Source organism: Trichoderma atroviride, chromosome 2 (genome assembly GCF_020647795.1).
Source record: "Trichoderma atroviride chromosome 2, complete sequence".
Lineage (NCBI taxonomy): Eukaryota > Fungi > Ascomycota > Sordariomycetes > Hypocreales > Hypocreaceae > Trichoderma > Trichoderma atroviride.
The window spans coordinates 4,189,494-4,217,485 of record NC_089401.1 but is presented as its reverse complement, the minus strand read 5'-3'; the positions used below and the strand labels follow the sequence as shown (position 1 = coordinate 4,217,485).

General features: G+C 52.9%; 7 protein-coding genes across 7 annotated transcripts; 2 read left to right on the top strand and 5 right to left on the bottom strand.

The window, feature by feature from the left end:
• Positions 1 to 659: 659 nt before the first annotated feature.
• On the top strand, positions 660 to 2,825 carry TrAtP1_004184 (uncharacterized protein; the record flags this gene model as incomplete). Its single annotated transcript, XM_014083789.2, has 1 exon — positions 660 to 2,825. One exon carries the CDS (start codon positions 660 to 662, stop codon positions 2,823 to 2,825), a length of 2,166 nt encoding a protein of 721 aa, XP_013939264.2.
• Positions 2,826 to 3,612: 787 nt separating this feature from the next.
• TrAtP1_004183 (uncharacterized protein) lies at positions 3,613 to 5,558 on the bottom strand (the record flags this gene model as incomplete). The annotated part of the gene is made up of 2 exons (XM_014083375.1): positions 3,613 to 5,052; positions 5,124 to 5,558. The coding sequence occupies 2 exons, from the start codon at positions 5,556 to 5,558 to the stop codon at positions 3,613 to 3,615; spliced, it is 1,875 nt and encodes a 624-aa protein (XP_013938850.1).
• A 3,848-nt stretch (positions 5,559 to 9,406) lies between these two features.
• Positions 9,407 to 11,865, bottom strand: TrAtP1_004182 (uncharacterized protein; the record flags this gene model as incomplete). Its single annotated transcript, XM_014083787.2, has 6 exons — positions 9,407 to 9,497; positions 9,572 to 9,632; positions 9,703 to 9,862; positions 9,971 to 11,026; positions 11,103 to 11,334; positions 11,402 to 11,865. 6 exons carry the CDS (start codon positions 11,863 to 11,865, stop codon positions 9,407 to 9,409), a joined length of 2,064 nt encoding a protein of 687 aa, XP_013939262.1.
• A 511-nt stretch (positions 11,866 to 12,376) lies between these two features.
• Positions 12,377 to 13,590, bottom strand: TrAtP1_004181 (uncharacterized protein; the record flags this gene model as incomplete). Its single annotated transcript, XM_014083786.2, has 3 exons — positions 12,377 to 12,717; positions 12,850 to 13,240; positions 13,468 to 13,590. The coding sequence occupies 3 exons, from the start codon at positions 13,588 to 13,590 to the stop codon at positions 12,377 to 12,379; spliced, it is 855 nt and encodes a 284-aa protein (XP_013939261.1).
• Positions 13,591 to 14,160: 570 nt separating this feature from the next.
• On the top strand, positions 14,161 to 14,439 carry TrAtP1_004180 (uncharacterized protein; the record flags this gene model as incomplete). The annotated part of the gene is made up of 1 exon (XM_066112197.1): positions 14,161 to 14,439. One exon carries the CDS (start codon positions 14,161 to 14,163, stop codon positions 14,437 to 14,439), a length of 279 nt encoding a protein of 92 aa, XP_065968280.1.
• A 33-nt stretch (positions 14,440 to 14,472) lies between these two features.
• Positions 14,473 to 15,738, bottom strand: TrAtP1_004179 (uncharacterized protein; the record flags this gene model as incomplete). Its single annotated transcript, XM_066112196.1, has 1 exon — positions 14,473 to 15,738. The coding sequence occupies one exon, from the start codon at positions 15,736 to 15,738 to the stop codon at positions 14,473 to 14,475; it is 1,266 nt and encodes a 421-aa protein (XP_065968279.1).
• A 3,005-nt stretch (positions 15,739 to 18,743) lies between these two features.
• On the bottom strand, positions 18,744 to 22,962 carry TrAtP1_004178 (uncharacterized protein). The gene is made up of 3 exons (XM_014083784.2): positions 22,560 to 22,962; positions 21,995 to 22,476; positions 18,744 to 21,834 (listed from the first exon to the last, which is right to left on the bottom strand). Exons 2-3 carry the CDS (start codon positions 22,467 to 22,469, stop codon positions 20,711 to 20,713), a joined length of 1,599 nt encoding a protein of 532 aa, XP_013939259.1. The 5' UTR covers positions 22,470 to 22,476; positions 22,560 to 22,962; the 3' UTR covers positions 18,744 to 20,710.
• Between the last annotated feature and the right edge of the window lie 5,030 nt (positions 22,963 to 27,992).

The window sequence follows — 27,992 nt, the reverse complement described above, 5'->3', positions numbered from 1 at the left end:
GATATGTGTCTCCAAGACAAACCGAAATGCGAGATGGAAGCCACAAACTGCAGGGCTAGAGCACTAACAATACCACGCCAGATATTTGCGACGTTAAAGAGTCATCATTGACACGAATATTTAATGGCCATAATTTCATCACTTTTTGATACAGCATAGGTAGACATGATGAAATGTGGAGTTTGAGAAAACAACCTTGTTCTTGAGCGGCACGGCACGAGACCAGCGATCCCTTCCATCTGTGTAAGTGACTCCGGAAACGCGGAGTGAGGGGCTCATGGTTTGTAATGAACGAACAGCAATCAGTTGAAGAATAAATCATCTCAATGGAAGTGGGAGACAATCACTCAAATCATATATACTGTGCTCAAGATAAAAAAAAAACCACTTTCAACCGTCTAGTTCAGCAGCAGAGACTCCATCGACGCTCAGTTGGAGGGGCATCTTCCAAGATAGCCGGCGTTCGGCATCTCGCGGGTACATGCTCGAGGTACCCGCCCCTCGCATCTCCGAAATCGTCCTCCCACCTTGATTTTTTCCTGTCTCGTCACAGCTCCCAATTGCAATCGCCTCTTGACCATGCGTCGCGCATGTTTATTACGAGAAAAATCTAGTTCCTCGCATGCATCCAGCATTTGTCTTGATCCCCAACTCCAACAATGCTTAGCTCCAGAGGTTCCCGCCTCTGGGTCTGCACCCGATGCTCTCGTCGCGTGATCAAAGGAAACCAGAGCCTCAACCAGATCCGATGGGAATCAAGCACTGCCACTGCGACTGCCACTGCGACACCTTCAACAGACGCTGCGAAGCTCCCATTCGACCACTTCACAAGCTCTCGACACGACGATGCGGTCCTGCGCGAGCTGTTCGACGCCCCATCCGGGCGAACCTTTGCCAGCTTCAGCCTGAAGAAGAGCCAAGGCCTGTTCAAGAACCGCTACCTGACCAGCCCCGATGGATTCCTCGCCTTTGCGCAGAAGAACCTGGAGAGAGCGACCAAGATTGTCCACCGTGTGCTCTCGGCCTCGTCGGCCCGCGAGTACCAGACCCTCGTCCGCGATCTCGACCGGCTGAGCGATTTGCTATGCCGAGTCCTCGACATGGCCGACTTCGTCCGCATGACGCATCCCGACGTGCGCTTCCAGCAGGCTGCGGCAGATGCCTGGTCAATGGTGTACCAGTACATGAACCAGCTCAACACCATGACGGGACTGAGCGACCAGCTAGGAGAGGCCATGTCCCGGCCCGAGGTCACCTCGACCTGGTCCGAGGAGGAGAAGCAAGTGGCAGAGCTGCTCAAGCTCGACTTCATGAAGTCTGCCGTCAACCTGCCCAAAGCTGCGCGCGACAAGTTCGTTGAGCTCTCTTCGCACATTAGCGACGTCGGCTCGGCATTTGTTCAAGGCATGGAGCCAGAGCGCAAAGCCGTCACGCTGCCGTCTCATCGCTTCTACGGCTTATACCCCGGCCTCGCCGCATCGCTCAAGACCCGGTCCAACATCTCCATCCCCACCACCGGCTCCGAGGCCGCGGCCGCCCTGCAGAGCGTCTACGATGAGGAGACGCGGAAGGAAATCTATCTCGCCCAGCGAAGAGCCTCAGGCCGGACCATCAAGCTCCTGGAGACAATGCTGAAGCTTCGAGCCGAGCTGGCTAACCTCGCCGGCTTCCAGAGCCACGGACACATGGCATTGAAGGACCGAATGATGGCCAAATCGCCCGCCTCAGTGATGGAATTTCTGCTTGCCCTGAGAGACCACAACGCTCCCATCATCCAGCACGAACTCAGCGAGTTGACTCAGAAGAAGCGCGAGAGGCTCGCCATGCAGGATGCCACCCTCCAGGCCTGGGACAGAGACTTTTACATGGAGCAGATCAGGGCCGAGATGCGATCTCGAGTCCGGTTCGACGACCATCTCACGGCCTACTTCTCCGTCGGCACCGTCATCCAAGGCCTGTCCCGCCTATTCGATCGTCTCTACGGCATCCGCCTTGTCCCGCGAGAGACGCTCCCAGGCGAAACGTGGCATCCAGACGTCAAGCGCCTCGACGTGGTGTCTGACAACGGCGGCCAAGTCGCCGTCCTGTACTGCGACCTCTTCTACCGCCCGCAAAAGTCGCCAAACCCGGCACACTTCACCGTCCGATGCTCCCGCGAGATCCTCCCCGACGAAGTCGAAGAAGCCGGCCTGGACCTCAGTTCCCCCAACACACCAGCTTTCGAATCCGCCGAGCAGGCCGCCAACGACGGCATGGAAATCTCCACGCACGACGGCACCCTGAAGCAGCTCCCCACCATTGCCCTCGTATGCGATTTCCCCAAGAACGACAACGCCAAAGAGCCCGCCTTCCTCTCCTTCTACTCGGTCGAGACACTCTTCCACGAAATGGGCCACGCCATCCACTCCATCCTCGCGCGCACATCCTTCCAAAACGTCTCCGGCACCCGCTGCGCCACCGACTTCGCCGAGCTCCCCTCCACCCTCATGGAGCACTTCGCCGCCGACCGCACCGTCCTCTCCCTCTTCGCCCGCCACTGGAAGACCGACAAGCCCCTGCCCTACGACCTCGTCGCCGAGCGCATCCGCGTCTCCAAGCGCTTCGAAGGCATCGACACCGAGCACCAGATCCTCCTCGCCATGGTCGACCAGGCCTACCACTCTCCGGAAGTCACTTCCTCCTCTTCCTTCGACTCCACGGCCGCCTTCCACGACATCCAGCACCGCTTCGCCCACGGGCCCCGCGACCCCCCCCGAGACCCGCTGGCAGGGCTTCTTCGGCCACCTGCACAGCTACGGCAGCACCTACTACAGTTACCTCTTTGACCGCGTGCTCGCCGAGCGAGTATGGCGCGTCGTCTTCCGTGCCGGCGAGGACGGTGCCGCCATTGGCCGCGAGAATGGCGAGCGCCTAAAGGAGAACTTGCTGAAATGGGGCGGAGGCCGAGATCCCTGGACGTGCCTTGCTGATACGCTGCAGGATGACCGCCTGGCCCCTGGAGACGAAAAGTCCATGGCTCTGGTGGGCAGCTGGGGACTCAGAGATGGCTTGTCTCACTAGTGATGTAATTGCATTTTAGGCGTAGCAAACCGAATAGGTGTCGAAAGACTCTCTATCTTGTATGAATAATGGGAGACAAAGAAAAAAAGAAAGAATTTTTACTTGGCGCAAAAGGGGGGAGAGCTTACAGTATAAGTCATAAGACTAACATGCCTGGCAAAACTTTTTCTCCCATAGACATCTCACAATAGAATACCACGCCTTTTTTTTTTTTTTTTTTTAGAAATAAATTCTTTATTTATTCCCTTGAAAATTGCCGAGTCAATTTTCCTTAGCAATGGTCTAATATATTTTAGCACCGGTTTCATCCTCCCCGCACCGAATGATGATATTTTATCCCAATACTCCCTCCCGAACCCTTGTTAACAAAAGAACTTCCGTTGGCCCACGCCAATCAACACCTCAAAGAATAAAATGCTATAGTCAAAAGCTTCAGACGATATTTGACATCGTTTGAATGGGGTATAATATACAAATAATGAAGCGCTAGCAACTTTTCAACATCACCATATGCTAATGTTTCTCTTCGACCGCAATCCAGACTCACTCCGTCTAGAATGGCTGTGATACGGTTTGCTGCGATGCTGGGTGTGCCATGGAATGCAGCGTTGTGAGTTTGGAAAGCGACAGTATCGCATCGGGCGAGCTGAATGGCAGATCTGCCTTGGAGTTATGATGCTCGTCGTTTAGTGTAGCAAACGATTCGGGGTAGTCTCTGTCACCAGACTCGGTTCCAATGCCGGAATCTTCGTTTTGAGCCTTTCTGAAACTTCGTCGAGACTTTTTTGTCCTCAAATCGTCGTCCTCCTCCTCCTCATCTTCACCAAAATCCAAGACTGGTGGCTTGCCAAAGGACGGGGACGCTACCTCGTCATTCACTTGGGCTGTGCGAGTTGCGGGTATGTTTTTGGAAAGGCGACTGATTTGTCGACTGAGCTCCTTGACCTGTGCCTCTAGTGCTAGTCGAGCAGCTCGGTCGTTCTCCATGGTTGATACGAGTGCATTGTAGGTCTCATGATCCATGATAAATGACCCGGTGGGCACAGATTTAGAAAGAGTGGAAGCTGCAAACATGGGTTGTTTTGACGTTTGTTGGCTTGCCGATCGTGTATAGGTTGGTATCTCGCCAAAGGAGAGTCTAGATGTTCCAGAAACTTGGGCAGAAGAGTGGGAAGATGGTCGAACCGCCGTTGAAAAGGTAGATGACCATGCAGGCATGGGCGGCGCCAATCTTTCAGAGGAGTCGTCCGCCAATCCATCGCCTGGAGATGCTTGACGGGCATGGGTCAAGAGACCTTCCACAAGGCTCAGCCGATTCTCGACTTGGCCAATCCGCGTCTCCAAGCCAACAGCATCTGTAATTTTCATGCTCGCGGTACCGGCAAACTCGGCCATATAAGGCATATTCGAAAACGTAAAAGGTTTCACAGGCGAATCAATCTCGTCTACCAGCTCTGCCTCATCGTTGGATTTTTGGCTGACAAAGGTGCGCCGATCGCCGCCATCTGGAGCAGTTGATGATATTGGTGATGCGGGCTCCTGATCATAGCTTTCCCGCCACCCACGAGGGAATTCATCGCTGCGGCGCCGTGTGATGTTGGGAGCCTCCGCGGTTTCGATCAATGGGATGAACGATAAGCTCCTTGATCTGCGCTTGAGGCCAGTGGTTACAGCACGGCCAATCTCTTCAGGGTCATGGCTGGCATCAACCAACCTGCTACCCCAGTCAGTTGTACTGGCAGGGCGCGGAGTCAGGCCAGTTGGCTTTACCCAGCGCGCACTGGCCGGATGAGCATCACTACCGGTTCCGTTACGTTTCCTTGCATGCCCGCTATATTCGGGGTTGACTGGGCTTCGCGCGCTCCGGATGGCCATGACATCCTCGGGGCCAACGGAATGAGAGCGCAAGGCTCGATCATATTCAGAGATGGGAAACGTTTCAATTTTCTTTGGGGGTATCCTTTGCGCAGGAATGGAATCCCTCTTGTCATCCTGTTTGCTTACATCAATACACTATCCACAAGAAGCTATACCTCACTCGATCCGCGAAGTGATGTACTTACACTGAAGTGCGAATCTTGCCGCTCGTCTTCCGAATCAGCAGAGGCTAGAGGTGTTATAGGTCTGATAGCTTTTTTGCGGCCAAATATTTTGCTAAGAGCCGTTCGGAGGACTGATCTAGATCGCTCAGGTGTTGAAGAGATGCGGCGGCGAGCAAACTCCGCTGACGGCCGGGAGGTTTCCATGGAGGGCTTGGACAAGTTGACATGCGGAGGTTGTGCGTATCCAGAGGCTCCGGTATCGTGCGGTCTGATGTACAGTTCCTTATCCAGCGGATCTTGCATTGGAATTGGGCTGGAAATTTGGCCCCGAACTATCCTGGAGCTGGGCTGAGCGCGAACTTTGGGGTTGTTGTTGTTGGTGGTGGTGATGGCAGCGGCGCTCGATGACCGGGGCATGCCCTGGGGAGGAAGGGGGGATGAAGATGATCGATGCATCTTTTATTTTCAATAATACTGAGAAAATGACATGTAAGAAGGGAAAGGAAAAGAAAAACTGAAAAAGGAAATTGCTAGTTTTTAAATTGAGCAGAGTAAGTTGAACGAGTGTCGAGAATTGAGTTGCAGAGAAGGGGCGATTGGTAAGTAGGGAAAGCCTCAGCGGCAGGAAGCCGAGTTTGCTTGATATTATTATTTGATCTCGGCTTCCTGAGGAGCAACTCTCAGACCAGTTGGTGAGAGCTTGGGCTTTTCCGTCCTCAGCTTGTGTTAATTTTGGCGCCAGGTCAGCCCGTCCAGTCGGCTATGGCAGGTCAGTTTGGCGAGAGCAGAGGCCGTTCCGAGTCCTCAGTCCACTGACAGCTCGCCAGGCTACGACGGAGCGATCAAAGTCAACTTGGACCAGGCGTTGTCGAAGCGTCCGGGGGGGCAAATCGCGGGACAAGAAGAAGAAGACTGGAGCAGAAGATAAAAAAAGAAAATCACTATTAAGAAACGAGAGACACGAAATAAGGTCAATGCGATCTGGCCAACGGCGCCATGGCCAGTCGCCACAAGAAAGTTGCAGAAGTTGAAGTGGCACAAGGTAGCAATGGAGCGGCGATGAAGATTGATAGCTCGCGGCCACGACCGGGGAGCAGCTTGTCTTGTGTAATAGGCCTTGGACAGGCGGAGGATGAAACACGATTGCGCCCTGGTCGCATTTTAACGGAGCCCCCAGATGGCCCCGAGCATGCAGCCAGGCTAGTGAGTGATGAGGAGTTGGCATCGAGCCGGCCGAGGCGCATACTTTGAAACGCCCAGGAAGGGCAGGTCAGCGACGCGCCAGAGAAGCGCCAGAGAGATGGATGAGCTCGTATGGCGTGCGGTGCACCGGTCTCAGGCCGGCCGCCTTATTCCCCTTCCAGCACCTTCACCTGGACCAGGGCCGGTGTCTCTGCGTCGTGTCCAGGTCCAAGTATAATACGGCGAGCTGTCCGGCGCGCGGAAGACGGAACGCAGAATCAAACGAGGGTCGCGTGCGTGGAAATACGGCCTGCACTTCGTATGTCCCAGATCCAAGCATGGAGCAATGCCCAGGGCCCCTCTCTTTCTGCTGCCTGCTGCGAGCTGCAGTGCAGTGCATCTCGAGTCTAGCCAGAGCGGCACAAGCACGGCAGGCGAGTGGATGGCTGCGCAGCCAAGCGTCTCTTGCTGGCCGAGACCACGGCTGCATGTCAATGGCGCCGGACGAGGCGATTTGACAGACGTCTATCGTGGCAGCTGCAGCCACAATCCGCCGCGACTCAGGATTCCCCGTTCTGCAGCAGGCCTCTCCGCCAAGAGATGCCGGCCACGTTGTTCGCAGGGGGAGGGCCGATGGGGTCTCGGGATTGGACCGCACCCCGACAGCACAGAAAGGGGCTCCCGGCGCAGCGTCGCGAAGCCTGTACGCAGCCAGAGGCTTCGGTGTTGATAGCGGACTGGATACTCGCCGCAGGACAGGGCCTCTCCGGCCTTGGCTCCTCGATTAAGCGACCAGAGACGATGCCCGGCTCCAATAGCGCTGGCGGTGGCTGTAGCTGCGAGTAGCTGCGAGTAGCTGCAAGAACTAGCAGATGCCTGGTGGGCGGCTGAACCCGACGGGACCGCCATGATGGATATCCATTGAGAATAGCTGGCGCTGCTATTTGATGCTAGTGGTGGAGGTGGTGGTGCGGCTTCCGCTGTGGCTTGTCAGAGGCGGGAACATTGAAATGCAGAGCCGATTGTGGCGAGATAGTGATCACGAAGCCAGAGCAACGAGAGCGGAGGGAATTCGAGGCCAATGTCACCTACAAAGAGAACATAGTTGAGGTAAAGAGGCCAAAGATCTGCATCTGCACCGAAAGTCCCTGTCAGCGTTACCACCGCTAAAAGCTCCAAGCTTCAGGTGAGAGGCGCCGTAAGGCACTACTGCAGCGGCAGGTGCGAAACGAGCAGAGCTCTCAAAGCTGCACCTTCCCGAACCCATGGCCTGTGGAGATGACAAATTGGCTGCACAGAATTCCCGCTCGCAGCTTGATTTGATACCTACCATTAACAACCACAGTCAGAGAGAAGCAAAATTGATCCATGCCATGGACTTTAGAAACTCCAAACTCCGCAGCTGCTCAATTCCACCTCATCCTCGCTCTCATCAACTAATATCCAGTAGCGTATTGTAAACTACTGCTAGCACACACGCCGTACTCGGGCCGGCATGGCGTTGAAACATACAATATACGGCACGAATTATGGGACTGACTGCGGAATAACGCAGCCCCAAGCAGAAAATCGACTCACTCACCGAGAGCGTCCTCGACCATCTTGCTGCCAGGATTTTGTGACAAGTGACGAGACTGGCCGCGCTACTGTCCCAGGCGCATGCGTGGCTCGTCTCAAGGGCTGCCAGACGGGCGCCTATTCCATCTTCTCTTCCATCTCCGAAGCAGGCCAAAATAGCTCAATCTTTTCTTCCACTTGTTCTACCGAGTACTTCTTCCCCGGGGCAGCGGTCGTTTGTGATTTCTCTCGTTTGTTGTCCCGTGGAAAGCTACCGAGAAATTTCTGCTAGGGGGAGCGAAAACCTCCCCTGTCAGACCATATCCGCCAGCGAATCCGGTGGAATTGCTGTAATTGGCTCTATGGTTTTCCCTTCTGAGAAACCAGCTCAGCTGGCATTGCAAATTCATGGTCCACCCCGATTCGTTTCTCGACTCTCCATCTCTACTCCAGACTGGCCTTTTTCCATTTTTTTGTTTCCTCCATCATGTGGCCAGCCAAGCCGGAGCCGTTATCCGGACTAAGCAATATGCAAAGCATAAAGTGGCAGTAAGCCCTGTTGCACCGGTCGCGTCGCCCCAATCGTTTCAGGCCGTTTTGGAGATCTGGACCAGGGGGGGGTCTTTGATGCGTGTGGTTCATGCGGTAGATCCGCGTGGCTTCAAGCCTCCTTCTAGAAGGAATGCAAGGGAGGGCCGTGCTTCTCTCATCTCAAATTGCCACGCAGAGGCCACACGGCAGCCATGCCTTCGCGAGATGTTAGTTCGTGATTTGTGATGGCGATGATGTGCATATTCTGCTTGCTTGACGCGGAGTAAACGTGAGCATGGCCGGTATCTCGCTGCTGGGATTGGCAGGTTGGCGGAAATTGTCTCCCCTTACCGAGATGAGATGCCTTCTGGCTAGCGAGAAAGGCATGCCTCCCCAGCCTGGGAACACATACGTACACAGCAGGGGATTGAAAAAAAGCCTCAAAAGCCACAAGTACACCAGCAGATTGGAAGATTTCTCTCATTCCATCGTCCACCTGCAGCTTCTCACAGCGATATCGCCCTTTCGAGCACCAGGATCACACAAACAACACCCCCCCCCCCCTAACACTCCCACTTCATTCCACCTCAACCGACAACAACATGTAGACAGGCAATGGTAGTACAAGCTCACAGTTACACGGCATGGGACCCCCCAAAAAGACGTCAGACGGAATGGATTCCAAGATTTGACAGCAAACAAACATCAAGACCCGTCGGAAACGCAGAGGGCCGTCGTACCGCAAACACGTGAAATTAAAGTGTAATTTCAAGCCGGCGTTATTTCCATCTAATTGACCATTTCGGGCATATGTAGAAATGTAACCTTGGTTACCTAATCTCGGTTTCTCTTATTCTTTTTCTTTTGGCGAAATGGCTGTTAATAATGATGGCGTGGGATGTCCTATTTCCGTAATTGGCCATGCTTTTAGTAAGTATCGAGTATATTACCTTCTCATGATGCTTCACAGTAGTAATACTTGTACTTCGTATTTCTTTCGTTTATCCTGTATCGTGGGTGCAGTCTATTTCGATTTACTCTCGGCTAACTTCGGTCGCGTCAGGATACCTCAGATCGGCATTTTCTTCTAGAAATTCCATCCACTTTTTCAGAAATTTGCTTCCCCTGTGAGAACAAGAAAAAGAACTTTCGTCAGTACTGCCATCTTGTGATCATCAATGGGAAGAAAGAGAGGTTACCTCTTGACCGTCTCGGAATCTCCAATGACCGTTAATGATCGCTTGGGCCGTGTCATGGCGACTGTCACTTGTTAATGTCGCTATGCTGAAACACAGAAAGCAGAAGCTTCCACATGGAAAAAAAGACTTACCATTCAGTCGTCTCTTTTCTCCCAAAAAGCCCACCTCGCCGTCAGGGTTACTTCGAACAAGACTCACAATCACAGCCTCCTTTTCACGCCCCTGGAAGCCATCCACGCTGCCAAGTTCAATGCCTGGGAATTTCTCTTTCAACGTTGCAAGCGCAGCGAGCTAGGTCTCTCTGGTCAGCATCGATCGCTCTCTTTTTTTCTCTGTGTGATTTATAAACTCATCTCTCTTAAAAAAGGGTACGAATGACGCAAGAGTTTGTTACTTTACCTGTGCATTATAAGGGGTGACAACAGCAATGTCCTCGGGTCGAACGCCGGCTTCCACCAACTGCTTCACATGCAAGCGCACCAGAGCCGCTTCCATATCGTTGCTCTTACTCTCGCCGTGTAGATTGCCCCTTTTCGGGCCATCTTTGTCGTCATCTTCATTTCGCTCTGGGAAATCACCGCCCTGGGTATCAATAAAGATGAGCGGCTCTGTCGTGTCTTCGTTGCCTTGCACGTCGTATTCTAGATCCTTGAGCAGCCGTGCTTTCACCGCATCAGCCGCAATGAGCTCCGACCCGTAAAGCTCGTCTGACGGAAACCGCATAATCTTTTCGTGCATTCTATATTGCGTTGTAAGCATGCGCTTGATAGACGGCCCGTGAAGGGCCAGCAGACGGTCAAAGAGAGTGGTCTCAAGCGTCATGCCCCTGATGACAGGCGTGCCGTCATCGCCTTCCTTGACTTTCAATGCCTTGACCTTTGAATTAAGGGATTTGATTGTCGGCGGTAGTTGTAAATGGTCTCCGGCGCAGACTGCTTTCTTTGCTGACAGCAGCGGGACCCAGCACTGCGCTTCCAGAGCTTGACTTGCCTCATCAATGATGACCACGTCAAACTGTTCGTTTCTCAGCTGGAAGCCTCCGGCACCGTGTAGCGTTGCAAGAACAACTTTGCTACCGCCAACGAGGTTGCTGACGCATCTTCTCTCCCGCTCTCTGTATTCTTTACGTAGCTCCTTCAAGTCGGTGTAGATGGCTTTCCGTTCTTTACCACTCTTAGTCTTCTTAATCGATGCCTGTTTGGCATCCATCTCGGCGCGGACATCTTTGACTATGGCACCAGCCTCAGACGTCTGTGTGAGAACATCGAGAGAATGGTTAAGAACAGACGGTAAGAGCCGAGCAGGGTGGCCAAGACGAAGGATGGGTATCTTGTGCGGCGAGAGCCGTTCGACAATGTTGTCAACAGAGATGTTAGACGGGCCGCAGACCAATATTCTCTGATTACGCTTAATCATTTGCAGAATCAGCTCAATCAGTGTGTGAGTCTTGCCGGTCTTTGTTCAAATTAGCATCGCCAAGCACATTTATCAAGAAGAGTATGTCATAGGATGCTGCTGGCTGGTCACTTACTCCAGGAGGCCCGTGGATGAGGGCTACTTCTCTAGAAGCCAACGCAAACCGGATGGCATCCTTTTGTGAATCATTCAGGGTTGGGTCTATCCATTCAATGCTTCCAACCTCATCACTCGTTGATAGATTCTGCGGTACCGGTGAAGGGCTCGATAGCCCAAACAGCACTCTGATGAAGCTCGAGTACTCTGCTTCTCCCATCTTTTGCAGCTTCTCCATGGTCTGGTTCATACTTGAGTCACGGTCAGCTCAAAGGCTCTGATGTAGATAATTTTATGGAAGCGTTTGCTACTCCCTACCGTCGATATGTAACCTCATCGGCCAGCTTCACCATCCACACTCTCCCCGAAAACATCACATCATCCTTCCCCTCATCCAGCGCAACATTCACAGCCGCTCTCTGCACCCGTGTAACTACGCCTCTGGCTCCCTTCTTCTCGAGCTCTTTGATTTCTCTCTTCTTTGCACTCCCCGCGGGCTGCTCTGCCACCAGGACAATATCCCCAGTTCGAATGCCATGTTCAGGCAGCTCTCCCGTGCTTGAAGTTGCGCTGTCTGGACTCAGCTCCAGCACCGTCTTGCCTCCCAGTCCTGTCCTCTGCGAGGAGATGTTCAGATTTGTGATGGCCAGTCCAGCTCGCTGCAGTCCAGTGGGGCTGTGGTTAGTGATGAGAGTGCTCGTTTCCTGGATCTCGCTCTGCAGCTCCTCGTCTAGCAGGGCAAGCTGGGTCGCTGCAAAAGACGGCACGAATACTGAATCCATGGGCGGCGTTTACGAAGCTGCAGCGGACAGCTTGGAGAGCTCCAGATGCGTCAAGTCAATTCGCAGCCTGTAATATGCGAGGGGTGACAAAGCGGCAGCGAAACCCCCACCATCTAGACTTATGACATACCACCCATCTGCTCTTATCGGCATTGGAAAAGCGTCGATAAGCCGGCACAGCACATTTTCACATGTATGGCAGACGAGTGCACAAGTAAAACGAGTCAATTGGTAAGAGTGATCTGTTCTATACATGTCCAATTCTTTCTTTTCAAGGCGCCGAATTGCCAAATAGGTATTAATTGATGAGATTTGCTTTGATCCACATGCAGACATGCGCCTGATACACCATATTTCTCTACACCAAAGAGTAACAAATCCAAAATCCAAAACCCAAATATCTCTACGCCAATCCCAATGCTGTCCCAAAAGCATGTAGCTGCTTTGCATAATTCTTCAAAAGTGATGATGATAAGAAAAAGATGCTCTCCTCCAATCACCCAGCACCACATTACGAAGGTTGTATGACAATGACAACCACCAGTGACAAAATCATGAGGGCCAGCGCCACAAATGACATGACGAGGATGGTCCCGCGACTGGCCGGAAACTTGCCCTTGAGGATCCATTCCTGTGCGTGAAAGTAGCGTTTGCAGCCCAGCAGCAGCGTCACGATGCTGATCCCGAGGAATGTCGCACCCAATGGCCGGCCCATCTTTTGCAGTTTTGTGTGGTCGAAATCGACCCTGTTCGCAGAGGCAGAGTCGGTGTTGAGGCGAAACAGCTGCGTCACGGCGACGCCAATAGATGCAAAGGCTAAAGAGGTTCGTAGCCATGCTAGAAAGGTGCGCTCTAGGAAAAAAAGAAAAGAAAAAAAAAAAAAAAGGTCAGCGTGGTCTCAGCCAATTGGTTTCTCCCGAGACATGCAGCGCAGCCGTCGATATGCACGTGGGCGCTGTGGTGGAAGTGACATGTGCGACATACCGAGCGCGAGATGGTCTCTTGCGACACTTCCTTTGTTCTCCAATTCGAGGGATTGGAACTTGCGAAACGTCTCCTTCGTCCACGATGGCTTCGATGACTTGGCCTTTGCGGGCGCGTCTGCATCTTCCGAGCTGGCGGCCCCGTTGCGCCGCCTCAAATAATGGCTTTGGTCTCTGGGGTGGTCCTCATTCTTCTTCGTCGTATCGCTGTATGAAACTTTTCTCGGGCGCGAGGTGTCGCTTTCATCGCTCGTCGGAAGCGTCTGGTAGCCCGAGATGCCTCTTCCCATCGCTGCCGAGGCGCCATTGTCGGCGCTGGCACTGCGGGAGGAGCTTTTCTGGAGGAGGCTCAAAGACGCGGGATCCATGGTTTCCGCCCGTTGCAAAGCTGTCTGGATGGCCGCCAACATTTGCGATTAGCCTCTTATACTCAACACTATGCCGGTGCAAGATTCAGTTGCCGTGGCAAGCCGGCCTGCATGCTGGGACCAGACTCTTGAAGCTGCGGTGCAAGGACAGAGATAGGAGGGTGGCAATGGAGATAAGAAAGACGGAAGCACGCACAAAAGACGCCGCCTTTTTAAGCAAAAGGCTAAACACAACAACGGCCGCGTCTCACCTCAAGAATGTCATTAATCCGGTCAGTCGACTGGCGGCGCTGGTGCAGGTCAGCCCTCGACAGCGTCTTCTTGGGCAATGCCACAGAGGCTGCCGCATCGGCGTCGTTGGTCTGCGAGGCCATGGCCGTGGTCACGTCCGCGTCCACCGGCGCAGGGGTGCAGGTCTCACTTGACTACGACTCGACGGCACATGCGCCCAAGCTCTTGTGGGGATGGGCGGAGGCTCGACTCGGACTCGGGCGCGCAAAGCGGCGCATTTAGACTTGGGCTTGGGGCCTGGTTTGGTTGCGTGATTCTGGTGCAGAGTGGCGGCACAACCAGCGGCGGGAGGGAGATGGAGAAGCAATTGAGACTGAATCTCTCAGAAGGAAGACGAGAAGACAAGAAGACGGCTGGAATTTAGAAATAAATTGGCTCCCGCGCGGTATAACTAGTTCAATGCACAGATAAGTGGTGACTTATCCCTCCCGCCGTCAGTGGCCACTCGGTCTCCGTCAGCCCTTCGAGCAGCGAGATCCGCGATGCAAGCCGCGCTATATACGTCATTGTGCCAGCAATACGCCTCAACGTACTCCGTATAAGTGCCGGTGCAGCTTTCAGTTTGATATTGACGTTTCCATTTCGACTACATGTTGCCTCTGGCCTTTGACTGTCCGTGAATCCCTCTCACTCGTCTCTTAGCCAGCGACGCCATGGTCAAGACTGGATCTGCGCTGATGCCAGCTTCCTCCAAGCGCCGTGTCATTCTCAAGTCCCAGCTAAGAGGTCACACGCGACCAGTAGTCCTGCCCATGCCCAGGCAGAGAAGGAAGTTCGCATCTTGGCTTATAGATCGTCTGACGGGCGTGGGGCTGTCTGGCGCTTTGGTGTGCGGCGCAACCCACCTTCGTCGGCTCGTCGGGGCTCTCGCTGCATCGTTTCAACGACAGACTCGGACGGGTATCAAATGCCATTGCCGGCGTAATGTTTGAGAATCGTTTCTTCTTTTTCGCTGACCTTGTTATTTAATCTGTCTGCGACTGCCCCAGAACCATTTTATACAATGCCACGCATTTTATCCTCTCTCCTCCCACAGACCAGAGTGTATGGCACGGAATCGTCGCAAAGGGCACCGACGGCCCAGCATCGCCGACATCCGACGACAGCAATGTGACGCTGGTGGCCTCTACATACGCCAGATGAGGGGTTGCGAAATGCGCCAGAGGCGCCAGCCCAAGAGCCCTTACTGAACTTGCGTATGAAGCGGAGAGCTCTTCTTGTAAGTCGCCCCAACTGCCGTCTCCGTGGTCAGGCGATGGGACGTGAGCCAGCGTTGTGTATACTAGCGTGGCTTTCTCTGTGCGAACAAACGTGTGCCATGCCCTCCAACAAGATGACGTTGTTTCTGGATGATACACAATCTCTGCGCTGCTCTCTTCGATTTTCGATAGACCAACATGCGCATGCCACTCTACAAGGGACTGTCGAGGGAGCTCCTCCACTTCAGCGGCGAAAAAGGGAGGGATGCACGAGTCTGGCTCGTTCTGCTGTCTCAATGTAAAGATGGACCAATCAGGTAGTTTTGCGCGAGCATTCTCTTGGCTGCTCCCCAGTGAGGCGTATTGAGAGTTGTGCTTAAGATCCCAAGGGTCCAACTCGCTTTCATCATCTTCGTCATCCTCCGGTGACCCGTGAGCTAGCTTCCACGCGAGACCAGCAGCTTTGGCATAGCGTTTCATTTCATCGGGTGACGATGACTTGGCAAAGTAGGCTACAGCGCTGCTCCAGAGCTGAACCTTCATCTCAAGCCCGATCCGCCATAGATGTTGCAAGGATAGATCAATCTGCATGGCGTAACTGGTCTCCGATAGAGGCGGCAACGACATTGACGCAGGTATCAAGGGAATCTGGCCAGCGATGTATATGGCACGTACACCAGTCTCGTCTGCTTTTGCCGATGCAGAAATGTCAATAGCTTGGCTGTACGGACCAATATTTGCCGGGGCCCAATACGATCGAGACTGAACGTGAAGGCCATTCCTGTGAGAGTTGACCCCTGACTTTGGTACTATGAGAAACGCCATGACGTTGTAGCCAGGCGGAAGTAGAGGGCCACAGGAGATTGTGACTCGAGATGGCGGGTTCGGCCTTGTAAAGAGTTTGCCATATTCTGCGTTGATTCTTGGAAAGTCCGCCATGTTACGAAGAATAATGGTTGTATTGGTGATTTGAGCCGCATCAAGAGACGAAGAGGAGAGCAACTCCCTGATTTGACTGACGACAGATTGCATTTCTGCTTCGATAGAAGTTCGATCTGCAGAAGGGTTGGCTAAAACAGACCATCGCAGAGTATCATCGTCTTCTCCCAATGTTGAGGAAGAATTATTGCCGAGAATTCGCGGCTTCAGAGCTCCTGAGTTCTGCTTCCCACTATTCTCAACCTCTTTTATGCTTGAAATTGTATCCAATATTGATTGAAATTTTGAGTCCAGTAGCTCGGGGGCTCTGACGGATGATTCTGGGCTCGCATCAACGTCAGAATCCTCTGATTTATCCTCAAGATGGGCTCCCCGAAGCATCAACCAAGTCGAGCCACCCCCTTCGTTGATAACTGTCCGCCTTTCCTCGGGAATTGAGATGCTCTTCTTGAACAACCACGACGGCCCATCCAATACAAGCGTCTCAAACTCGCCTCCTTCGCCCAAAGAAGCGCCTTCAGCCGCACCAAACTTTCTCAGAGCGCTCTTCACTCGATTTACTCCTTCAATACTTGACACTCGTTCCCACAAATGACCTTCATCGAGGCCTGCGCTTGCAACCTTGATGATCCGAGCATCGAGCCCAGCGACAGCCATATCACGCAGCAACTGAGCCTCATCTGCAGCCTCGTTTGCAGGAGGTGGAAGAACAGGGTATTTCCAAAGATATGCCAAAGGAGTGAGACCAAGTCTTACAGCTATCGACTCAACTCGAGTCCGTTGGTAAGTAGACAGGATAGCTCCGGAACAGAGGGCGTTTGCCTCGGGATGGCGGGCTTTGATAGCTTGGAGCAGAAGCAGCATTGACTCGGTCTCATCAACTTTCGAGGGCGCATCATTCCGCTCTCCAGACGAATAATCATAATCCCGTTCATGATGCAGTGCCCCGCCGCGAATCGGCTGTCGATAGAGGGGTAGGCCAGTTGCGGTAGCATAGAGTGGGATGACTTCATGCCCAACCGTCTGGTACATGAAGCTATTCAGGTCTTCCTCGATAAGCTTTGCATCTTCTGCAGTCGGCGATGTGTTCTCCTGTGCTGGATCGATGAACTGGACATCTTGGAGAGCTCCAGTGGTACCATCTACCACTGGATACAAATTTGCCAGGGCCACGATGCGATGCCCATGACGAATGCAGTGAAGCAGATTAAAGAAGCTGTCTTTACCTCCCGAAATGAGTGCAATTACATTTAATGATTCGGGAGTCATTCTTTGGTCGGATAAGAGCTCGCATTAGAGCCTGTATGCAAAGAATTTGTGAGGTCCAAAATGCGCATCAAAGCTCTCACGTGCATGCAACTTTTTTTTTTTTGGTGCCATCTTTTTTTTTCGGGACGCTTACACGAAAACCTACCTACATATTTACCAACTTCAAGCTTCCTTCCACAACATCACTCTTTGGAGAATATTGGAGAAAAAATTCACAAGCACATATATCACAACAATTCCCTGCTGGCAACACACAGCATAACTTTTTCTTCTCAAATGCTAATTTCCTCAGTTGGTGCGCAGCGCACAAGTGCAGCAAAGCTACCTTACCTACAACGTGCGGCTGATACGACTCAGTCATCCACAGCCCACATCACCAACTTTCAGCCCTGAGATAAGACGTCTTCACGCTAATGTAGCACAAGAGCTACTACCATGGTCCAATTCCTTCAGCTTGAGCACAAAAGGCCTCTAGGCGGATATCAACAACCGCACGCCTGTCCTAGTCGCCAAACTAACGACACATCTTCCGTCATCAGCACACGTTTACTCCGCATCAAGCTATGATAGCAACGGCGATCCTCTGCTGCTAGCGACCCTTCACCCGCCATCGGCGTTAGTATGCGCCGGCCATGAAGGCGAAAGAGGGCTATGAGAGCACGTGTGCCATGCTAGTTATTGGCAGTCTATCAGGCTACGCTGCTAGTATTACTCGCGCTCGCAAAATGAGGCCCTGACTCGAGCACGACGATGAGCGCCCTGTGCTACGGCCCTTACTTAGTCTTCTGTGGGGGTGGCCATTGATTGCTCCAAGCCCAGGCGCTATGAGGAGAGCTATACGGATCAGTAGGTCAGTTCCTGATATGCTAGTGAATAGCTTGGAGGGCTAATATAGCACCAGACAGATAGCAACTGCTAGTAGCCTGGAGTGAGACAAGGCCAATTGGTGCTTATGGTGTTCATCGGCAGAGATGGACATGGACAGGCGATTTAGCAATGTCCATCGGCCGAGTCTCTCCAAAACGCCCGCAAAAAAGGGATGCTCTTCTCCGCATACTTGTAAGCATCAGTCCAGGGCAATCTCTGGCTGGATTCCGAGCCTGCAAGCCAAGAGTACACTCCGAACTCCGTATTCTCTCATATATGGAGCCGGTACGAGGACATGCCTTCTACTGGCCTTCGACAACACCCACTAATTTGTTCTTCTGTTTTTTTCGCTTGGCACGCATGTACCCAGCACCGCGGACCAGGAACGCCCAAAGCTATCACCGAATAGCTCCATTGACCGAAACCCACCGTCGAGTTAATTAGCCACTGCTACTACTACACGAAATAGCTCTTTGCTTCGCCTCCAAATTAATATGTCGCCACCAGAAAACGCCACTGGGGGAGGACTCTATCAGGGACCATGATGGCCAAGCTATTCGCCTGTCTAAATATGGCGTAGCAGCGCATCACCAATCTTTCATTTCCACCATTTCCAGAACCCACACCCCGGCCCTAAATTCGAAAGCTCCAAAACCCCTCCCAGCTTTGAGCTAGCCCAGGGACCGTTCGACAATGCTAGCAGCTTTTACCCTCTCGTCGAACGTGGACCGGCCTTGGTCCCCCTCCCATATTAGGGCGTTTCCGCATTGCCTAAAGAGTGAGCCCTGGGCCAGGCACGTTCCCTCTTCAACGGACCAGACGGGCCATACCCGGCCCCCGGATAGATTGCGCGAGAGATTAGCTCCATCGTAGATATGGAGTCGCACGACTTTCCTGTAGGCACGGAGCGCCGCCGTGCCTGGCCTGGTATATTCCAGACTACGCCGAGGGGGGGGGGGGGGGTCTTGTACGAGTAGCCTATCGCTAGCGTTTTCTCTCCGACAAAGGGTACTTCTTAAGAATGCCACCGAGCAAGCCCGTACGATTAAGCGAATATGTGACGGCTCACTTTTTTCATATACAGTACCTGGCTGTACCTGAGGTAGCGTCCCCGCGGAATGGATCAAACGCAAAGGAGGCTTTTTTTCTTCGTCTGTTTCTTCTATTTTCCTTCTATATTGCTACCTAGACCAGGCAGGGTCCCCTCCCCTCCCCTTCCCAGCTCCCCAGTACCGAGTTCAAACTACGACGAATGCTACTACGCTACCCTTGGCTGGTCTGAGTATGGGGCCGGAGAAAGACGCGACGGGGTCGTTCTTTATCCCCCCTCCCCTCCTCTAATCAGGGCAACTAGGAAGAAGAAGGTACATCCCCACAAGTATAGAACCGTCACAGAAGGCAATCCAGAAAATGTGAGCTGAACTCTACGCCTCACCTAGAGAGAAACCCCATGCCAGGGCCATGGCTTGCCGGATAAGGAACAGCCAGTAATGCCGCAAAATGTTCTCCACTCGCTCAACCCGGCGAACTCTTCCATCAATTGTTCTTTTTGGGCCATTGAATCCCCCCCCTCTTGAGACGAGAGATGTCACAGGTCGTAAACTGTCAAACGAGTTTCCCCCCCTTCCCACCTGTCACTCTTTCTGTCACCTCTTTCCCCCCCTTCTGTTCGCTTCGAACTTGTAGAAGAATAGTCAAGGGTTATCAACTTTTTTTTTGACTTGGGTAGGGTATCATGTAGGCGGGTAAACGGTTCAAGAGCGTAACTCTTGTCGTTATGTGCTGTGTTTGTGACAACTCGTGCAAGCATCCTACAGCAATCGAGGGGTGGTAAGAACGTTATCTGGACGAAGCCGCTCTTAGCCTCTATACCGGAAAGAAGACGGTCTGCTTGAGCGTAGCGTAGTAGCATCACATCACACACACAAGTTCACCCAAGAAGATCAGGCATTGCAAGAAGGCAAGAGACAGAGAGTTTAGTTAACATGATTTCTTTTCCAAGTCTAGTAATATGTCTAATGTCTAAAATCCCATAGTCTATATATCCCATTTCCCATTTCTATATACAAAGAAATTCGTAACAAACTTCACTGGCCACAGGCAAACATTCAGTCACCATGTCAAAGAGGCACAATTCAGTAAGTTGTTTTTTGGCAACAGTGTTTTTTTCTTATTGGTTTGGCGTAGCGTCAAGTATAAATCTTTCTCCCTAAAAAAAAAAATGATTGCGACCCGCACACACACTGCCATTAAACCCACGTGCTCAACGAAGAGCAGTACAAATCAAAAAAACTTTGATGTACTAAAAGATAAGGAATCAACCTTCCAAATGATTGGCGGTAGTCCTCCACTGGCCTTTGATGCTTTCCAAGGCATCCCGTCTCTATGTTTCAGTTATTCCCACCATGGCAAAAACGACTTTTCCAGCCATCGCTCGCGATGGATTATTACACTTGTGTGTAATAACAGGGGCAGAGCCAACTGATTGGAATGCCGTCGTTGTGAGTGCCAAATATATAAAAAGAAAATCTAAGATAAAAAAAGAAAAAGAGTCCGCCATGCGCGCCCAAAAGTAAAAAGAGAAAAAACTCATGTCCTCTTCCAAGTCCGATCTGCGTCGAACCTTTTTGTCATGATGCAAAAAAAAAAAGTGTAGAAAAGATAAGGGGATTGAGTAATCCCGATATAAAAAGAATATCATCAGTGTGATGTTGCAAGTCGATACAAGAACTGAAGGTTTGAAAATGCAATCATAACCGCTTGAGCTTTTTCCCTGTATGTAGTATATAACCTCCTCTAGGTAAAAGTGTATGTGTTGAAAATAGGGCTCACACTTTCTCTCCTCAAGCTAGTTGAGCGAGAAAGTGTAGCAAGAATCGGTAAGAATTATCATGTCAGGCGTGTATACAGGTAATCATAGACCAGTCGTTTAGTCAGAGCGCTTGCGCTTCTTCTTGCTCTGGTCACCCTCTTCTGAAGAGAGCTCGCTGGCGCTTCCAGGAATCTCGGATGCAATCTGGAACAGGACCTTGCCATAGGTGTTGTAGTCATCACCCACTGGACCAGTCATCATGCTGCCATCAAAGGCGGGGACCTCTGAGCCATCCTCAATGAGGTTCATGACAATGGCGCCACCAGCGTGGGTGCGGGCGTGCTGAGCCAGGTTGTCGCTGCGAGAGAACTTCTTGCCACACTCGTTGCACTCAAAGGGCTTCTCCTGAGTGTGCAGGGAGCGGTAGTGTCGCTTGAGGTGCTCCTGGCGACGGAAGCGTCTGTTGCAGAGGTCGCAGACAAAGGTCTTTGAGGGATCCTCAGTCAGAGACTGCTTGCGGCCACGGCGGTTGGTGGGAGCGGGCATGGAAGAAGGGTCCTCGGAAGCGGAGGAGGCATTGGAGTCGGAGGCAGCAGAGGCAGCCGGGGTGGCGCCAATCTGCTCGTTGCCAGACGGGGAGCCGCTAGCAGCAGTGTTCATGATGGGCTTGATGTCCTTCTTCTCCTTCTTGCGTCTCTTGTCCTGGTGGACGTCGGAGAAGTCGATGGATGAAGTTGGGCTGGGCAGAGAGTTGAAGCCAAAGGCGTCGTTGTCCTCGAAGCTCAGCTCCTCGTCACCGATGAAGCTTCCGTGGCCCAGAGAGACAACAGAGGAGCCGGTGCAGGCACGGGGGCGGGAGATGTCAATGGGGTTCACCTCACCAAGGTTGACCAGGTTGCTGAAGTCGGCCTCGGACTCGAGGTCGGAAAAGTCCTCAAAGGTCGGCAGACCGCTGGGCAGGGCTGGGTTGAAGTCAAAGGTGTGCTGGGCGGTGGACAGCTGCTCGCCCTTGAGGTCCTCGGCCAGGCCCGTCAGGGTAAACTCCGGGGCCAGAGTGGGGTTGGAGCCAACGGAGACGGTCAGGTTGCGAGGATCGCAGAAATCAACATCGTGCTCCGATGTGACGGACCGCGCGTAGGGAGTTGGCGAGGGAGACAGAGAAGGGCATGAGGCTGTGGACAGGATGTCGCTTGGGCTGGAGGTGGGCGAAGGCACCCTGCTAACCTGGGATTGAAAGTACACTGCCCAAAGCGGATTAGCGCGAGTCCCGCCCCAATATTCATTTCAAGGTGCAATTCCGGCTATTGCTTCTTTTTTTTTACTTCCATGGAAGGAAGAAAACGTTCGATGCAACGGCGGCGGAAATTAATCCAAACGATGCTGGTGGGGGGAAACACTTACCAGGCGACAAGGGTGGCGAGACGATGCTAGCCCAGTCAACGACCAGGCTCTCCGTGGTATCAACGGCCTCCTTCATGGCGATGCCCTCCAGGCCGGAGAACATGGGGTTCATGGGGGTCTGCAGCATGTCGCAGGCCTTGGGGCTGCCGACGGTGCTGCCAGAGGTGGACAGAGGAGGCGTGGAGGGGAAGTAGGGGTTGTCGCCAAATTCTGCGTCCAGCATCATGTGCTTGCGGGACAGCGGAGGTGTGCTTGTGGGAGTCATGACTGAAGGGCCGTTGCTGTAGAGGGTCGGGGGCTGAGAGCAGGAGGAGTTTGGTCGCGAGTACATGGGCGTGGGCGGCAGGGTCGGTACCATCTGGTAGGCGGCCATCTGCTGTGCGAAAATGGCCTGGCGGGCCATCTTGTGGTCGTGGTTGTGGTTGTAGAAGTAGAACGCTTGCTGTCCCATAGCCTGAGACATCATGCCGTCCATTGTTTCTCTGTTTGCGCAGCGTGTGTTAGCTCTTCAGATGTCCCTCTGCCATCATGATCAAATGGGCATCGTTGCTTTGGCTTGTCTAACCTCTCTGTGGTTGCTTCCGAATAATATTTAAATATTAAGTGTTATAGTTGTAGGTAATAAAAGTAGGTAGCGTTCCGTATTATACAATTGCTCAGGCAATTGGTCAGACAGGGAAAGAGTGGTTTTGGTTTGTCGTCAGGTCGTTTCCGGCTCTGGTATAAAGAATGGATTGACTGTCAAAAGACTGAAGAGGGGGTTTGGTTTGGATGTGGTGGTTGCGTTGGATGGAGGATGGATATGCGAGTGGACGAAGAATGGCTGAGCAAAAGAAGGAAAGGAGTCTCGAGGAATTATATCGAGGGTCCAAAGAATGTCAGGTCGCAAAAGAAGGAAGAATCGAGGGTATAAAAACAAGATCACACAAGCTCAAGGTTGTCGATCGTATGAGATGAGTTGATGGCTTCGGCGGGGGGGCCATGGCAGGATAAGTAGGACGATGAAGCCCAAGCAAGATCATCAATCGACCGATAGGCAGAGCCACAGGTGGGAACGCTCCGTTGCCTCCACGAAGGCCCATGTCCACTCTGTCTCACTCGACGGCGGGCCAAAAGCCAGGATCCGTTGCGCGGACATGACGGGACAGGCTTCCCTCCCTGGCCCCTGTCGGCCGTGAGGTGTCTGGGGCGAGTGGTGTGCAAAGTCGAGTTGGGCCAGGGTGTCTTAGCACGTCTGGGATGTCTGGGATGTCTGGTGCGTCTGGGATGTCTGAGGACCAGGATGGCGCCTGGGGTGTGTGAACCTTGCGAGGACCCAACTCCAAGGTCCAGCGGCCTTGCAGGGATGCCTTAGTGCAGTATACGAGACCCTGGTCCGGTGGCCGTCGAGAGCGTCCGTGGAGGCGGTACGTACCTAGTGCCGAGCTAGCAGGCCCAGGTGGGAAGTTGACAAAAAAAAAATCGCAGTTGATCAGGCCAAGCTCGAGTCGTTGGCTCTGCTGGCAGTGGGTACGGGCTGCTAAGCCGGTGGGCCACCAGCGAGACAACACGACTCTGCGCTCTCGTCGTGGGCGCGCGAGCTAGCAGCGTCCGTAGCATAGCACGAGTAATAGCACTACATGGACGGAGACATGAATACAAGCTACATGGCCGTAGCATTACAAGTGCATGCAATGCAATCAAATCACAATCAGGACCAAGTTTTGGGGTACTCCGGATGGCCTCCCCAAGCACCAACGCGCACTTTTCAGACTTGCCTGGAGTCTGGTCTGGTCCCATCAACCCATCTCGCAGTGGGCGTTTGTGCCGTGCAAATTAACGAGATGACTGGCTGGCTGGCTTTGAGTCAACCGCGGGAGGGCAGGGCGCAGCCACATTTTCTAATTCTGGACCGAGCTTGTGGTGTGGGCTTACCGGCACATACGAGCGAGCGTAACGTCCAAAGTGCATACGGCACGAGGAACAAGCATCAATACTGTAGGTACCTAATGGGAGAGAGAAATGCTGCTGCCTCTCGGCTGCACCGCGACAGGCACCGCACAAACGCACAGGCTCTCTCCCCACTGCATCTACTGTCTTGGGATAGGAAAGTGAGAGAGAAAAACAACATGAAGTAGAAAAAGAAACGTGTGAAAACTAAGCCACCATCATCAACCGAGCCTATGAGTGTTGTTCTTCCCCAGTTGTTTGCTGCTACTATCGCGCGCATACGGCTAGTCGTAGGTATCACATCTTATCACAACCCGTCTTGGAGGGGTGGGCGCGCGTGCGTGCAGAGCATAAAAAAAAAAAGGGAAAAAAAAGCCCACGAGATCCCCCAAAGCTCGACAAGATGGATGCCTCGCAAATGACATCTCAACGGCGGTAGTGCCGATGATTGGGCCGTAGATTGCCATGCCGTTCGTCTTGTCTGCTCGATGATTTGATGCTAAATCCCACGCGCACGCACACCTGATGCCCAGCGGCCGCCTATGGCATCAGCCAGATGGCGCTCAGGCTATCAGACTGGCGGGTATGCAGCGCAAGTGGCCTGCGCCAGCGCCAATCCAGCTGCTACCACTCGTCCCATCCCAACTAAACAGGTACCACCGCCCACTAAGAATCCAGCACAGGTGTGCTACGCGCGTGCTAAAAGTTCTTCCAGGTGGTAGCACTGCTCTTGCTTTAGCCTGCACTGCACGCAAATCTCGCTGCCCATCTGTTGACAGGCTGCCTCTGTGCGCGCCATTTTTCCCATCGATGCGCCCCCCCCCCCCCTCCGCCAACTCGCCGGCCACTCACAGCGCAGCACGAGCACACTGTGAGCGCGTCACAAGCCCTGCAGAGTGCCGTGGTGCGATTGATAGGGTAGAACCTCACAGCTTGCACAGAAAAAGCCGCCGTCTCAGCTCTGCACACTGACGCACACTCGACTATGCACAGCCATTGGACTCGACTTTTTGGCGTCACACCTACGTACAATCCCCACCGCTGCAAGGCACATGATATCGCTGCTTGGGCGAGGCGCCGCTCAGCTATTCCAGTCGTTGTAAGTCATTCAAGTGTCTAGTAGCTCAGGTGAAACCGGCCGTTTTATCACTAGGATAGTGGGAGTACAAGTAGGAGTGGGAGTGGGAATGCTTCGAGATGACGGCGGTGCTCCAATCGTAAACCCCAAACCCAATCGCAATCTTGGGGCCAAGGCAAAACGACGTCAAATGCGGATGCCACATTGGCCGACGGAGTGGGGATGGGAATGGCCTTGATGTTACATCCACAGCAACTGGCAACGACCTGAAGAGACTTGTTTGTTTGGCCATGCTGCCGCCCAGGCTGTTTAATTATGTGATGGTGTGTTTGTCACGTCAGGGCATGCCCATCAGTGAGTGGATGGATGGATGGATGAGTGAGCTGACTGGCCCGTCAGGCAGGTGAATAGAAAGCACACAAGACACTTGATCCGTTGATCTGATGAATGTTTGCGAGCCGGTAGCAGTCACACCGGCTGTGCAGGTCCTACTGGTTGTGGTAGGTCCCAAGGCCGGTATTTCTTATCATCCATTGTTATAAGCATGCAGGCTGCTAGCACAAGCACAAATACCTCCAGTATCTGCGGTATTGATCTGGTCTTACGGTGGCCATCGACAACCAAATGGGATCTGACATATTGCCCAGTTGCCAGAACTAGGCCTAGTGCGTCGATCCCAATCCAAGAGGAGCACACTGCATGAGTGGATTGTGTGTGTTTTTTATGTACCACTGTACTTTTGTACAAGAATAGCATAGGCCAGCTCCACTCGGTGCTATACACTCAATACCACCATTTTTCGTCATCTGTTTCACACTTTTGTTCCTAGCCTTCTCGTATGTGCTCCATAATGCTTATGCATTAGGACTCTTTTTTCTGTTGCTTGTGTGTCAAATTAGTGCTGCGCGCTAGTTCTGGCCGGGACAGTGGTATTGGAGCCCGTAGCCACACACAAAAGCCCAAATACGAAACGCCAACTCGCAAGTAGTAAAAAGGCAGAGACAAGAGAGACAAAAAGCAACGTGCTTACTTGGATTAGCTAAACAGGCTGCGGTATAGACGGGTATACGAAAAGAGGAAAATACGGGCAGCGTGGCAAACAAATCTTGCAGCCAAGCAAGATGCACCCCCTTCCCGCAGAAACTATACAGTAAAATATCCGTATTTGCATTGCCCTCTCTTTTCTCTTGTCCCTTTTCGCTCCCATCGACTCTCTTCGTCCCCTTTGCTGCGTATGCTCTATTGTCTCTCCTGCTGCATGGACAACAACCACAACCCATGCTAAACCCCTCCCCTCTCTGCCGTAGTCGCCTATGTGTTGGCACATGTATGTATACCGCCTCGTGCCAAAAGATTCCAGCAAAGCTTCCATTCCATCCAACCTCCTCCCTCTCCGGGACAGCCAAACGTAGAACCGCGCTCGCTATCGCCTGGTGGCCCCGCGCGTTCCCGCAAAATTGCCCCATTGAGGCTCCAGGCCCCCCCCCATCGCCTGGGCTGAGAATCGAGCCACGGCCGTCGACTCGCCGGTGGGTTCTCCGGCCCGCTAAAGGCTACTGGAAGGCATTTGAAGCTAACTGTACTCCGTGCGGAGCCAGCCACTTGGACTCCAAGTCGGTGGGCGGTGGCTTTTCCCCGGCACAGCAAACCGCCAGTTTCACCATCGGCCGTGAGGGCTGCTGAGGCGAGTCATAGCAAGTCTTGTCGATTGCGGAAAAGAGTGGGAATGGCTCTGTTGCCCAGGGCGATCTTTCTGCGCTGGCGTGCCCTAGCGTTCATGTAACTGCCTTCTCCTCATCCCAACCAACAATGGCGATGAAGAGCGTCGTAGAATACTTTTGCACGTGCTTCCACGTTTATGGAAACAAATCCAAAAGAATACATGCAGCTGTCACCGCAATTACAGTGATGGGTGGTTGCCGGGATGTTAGGGATTTCCACTTTTTCCCTTTTGACGGTGTACGTACATGATTAAGCGAGCCCTGGCAGCCGTCCGATAGGCTGTGGCATGCAGCCATTCCTCCGTACTATTGCCAGACAAACAGCCTGCATGGCCGCCACTTTGGCGACATCAAACGGTGTGTCGAAAGATGGGTGGGAGGCTGTTTCAATTTTCAACCGCTTGTCGACTTGTGCTTCGTCCTGGTCCATTCGGGCCATATTGCATTAGCCAGAGAGCCATTGGGGTCCATCACCGTGCAGCTGGGGAAAATAAAGAGGCTGCCTGTTTGCATGCAGCGGTAGCACTGCGGACTAGCAGGTACAATCACTCGTTTATTGGTGGCGTGCTGTTAGTCTTGTCTTGGAAGGACTATGGCAGTTTGCTAAGACACCTAGATGGCGATAGTATATAAGTCGGCTCCGCTAGTCTGGACAAAAGAGGCAAAAAAGAGGTGGTATCGCCAGGTAGCTGTTGGAGAAACGATGGGACCCTATAGGCCGAAGCCAGCCTGAGATGATTGAGCCGATGCTAATTGCTCTGGGGTACCTCTTATCGAAAGAGAGCACATGTGCTGCGCGAGCATCTGGCTCTATCAACGGATACTAGACTACAAGTCAAGTGTTATCACAACATCCAATTTCCCCATGCCCAAAATGGCCCTATCAGAATCAAGCGGGAAGCACTGATACTCATGTGCGTGCAGAGAGAGTGCGTGTGTGATGTGATTTACAGGCTCGTCCCGCATGCAGAGGGTTTCATCCAGTCCGAGCCGTCACGTCGGTGCCGTCGAGCGGTGTCAGTGGCTTGACGTTTGGCGACGGTGCCTGCAATGCTCCGTACACACACAAGCAAGGCCCAGCAGGAATCTTGCGCCTGCAGCATCCGCCGATTATCACACGCACGATGCCAGCATTGGCTGCCGCCGTCGCTAACGTACAGTATAACGGACCTACTACGCCATATGCTGGAACGGTGGCTGCGGTCCTATTGGCTGCGCAGACTAATCTGAAACTCTAGTGCTGCATAACGAGTCGAGAAGGGAAGAAGTG

Bases quoted from the DNA above. Each gene is read 5' to 3' on its own strand.
- TrAtP1_004178 (XM_014083784.2), bottom strand. From the start codon at position 22,469: ATGGACGGCATGATGTCTCAGGCTATGGGACAGCAAGCGTTCTACTTC. The intron at 21,835-21,994 runs GTAAGTGTTTCC...CGCTTTGGGCAG, and splicing joins CTCGCCACCCTTGTCGCCTG to TGTACTTTCAATCCCAGGTT.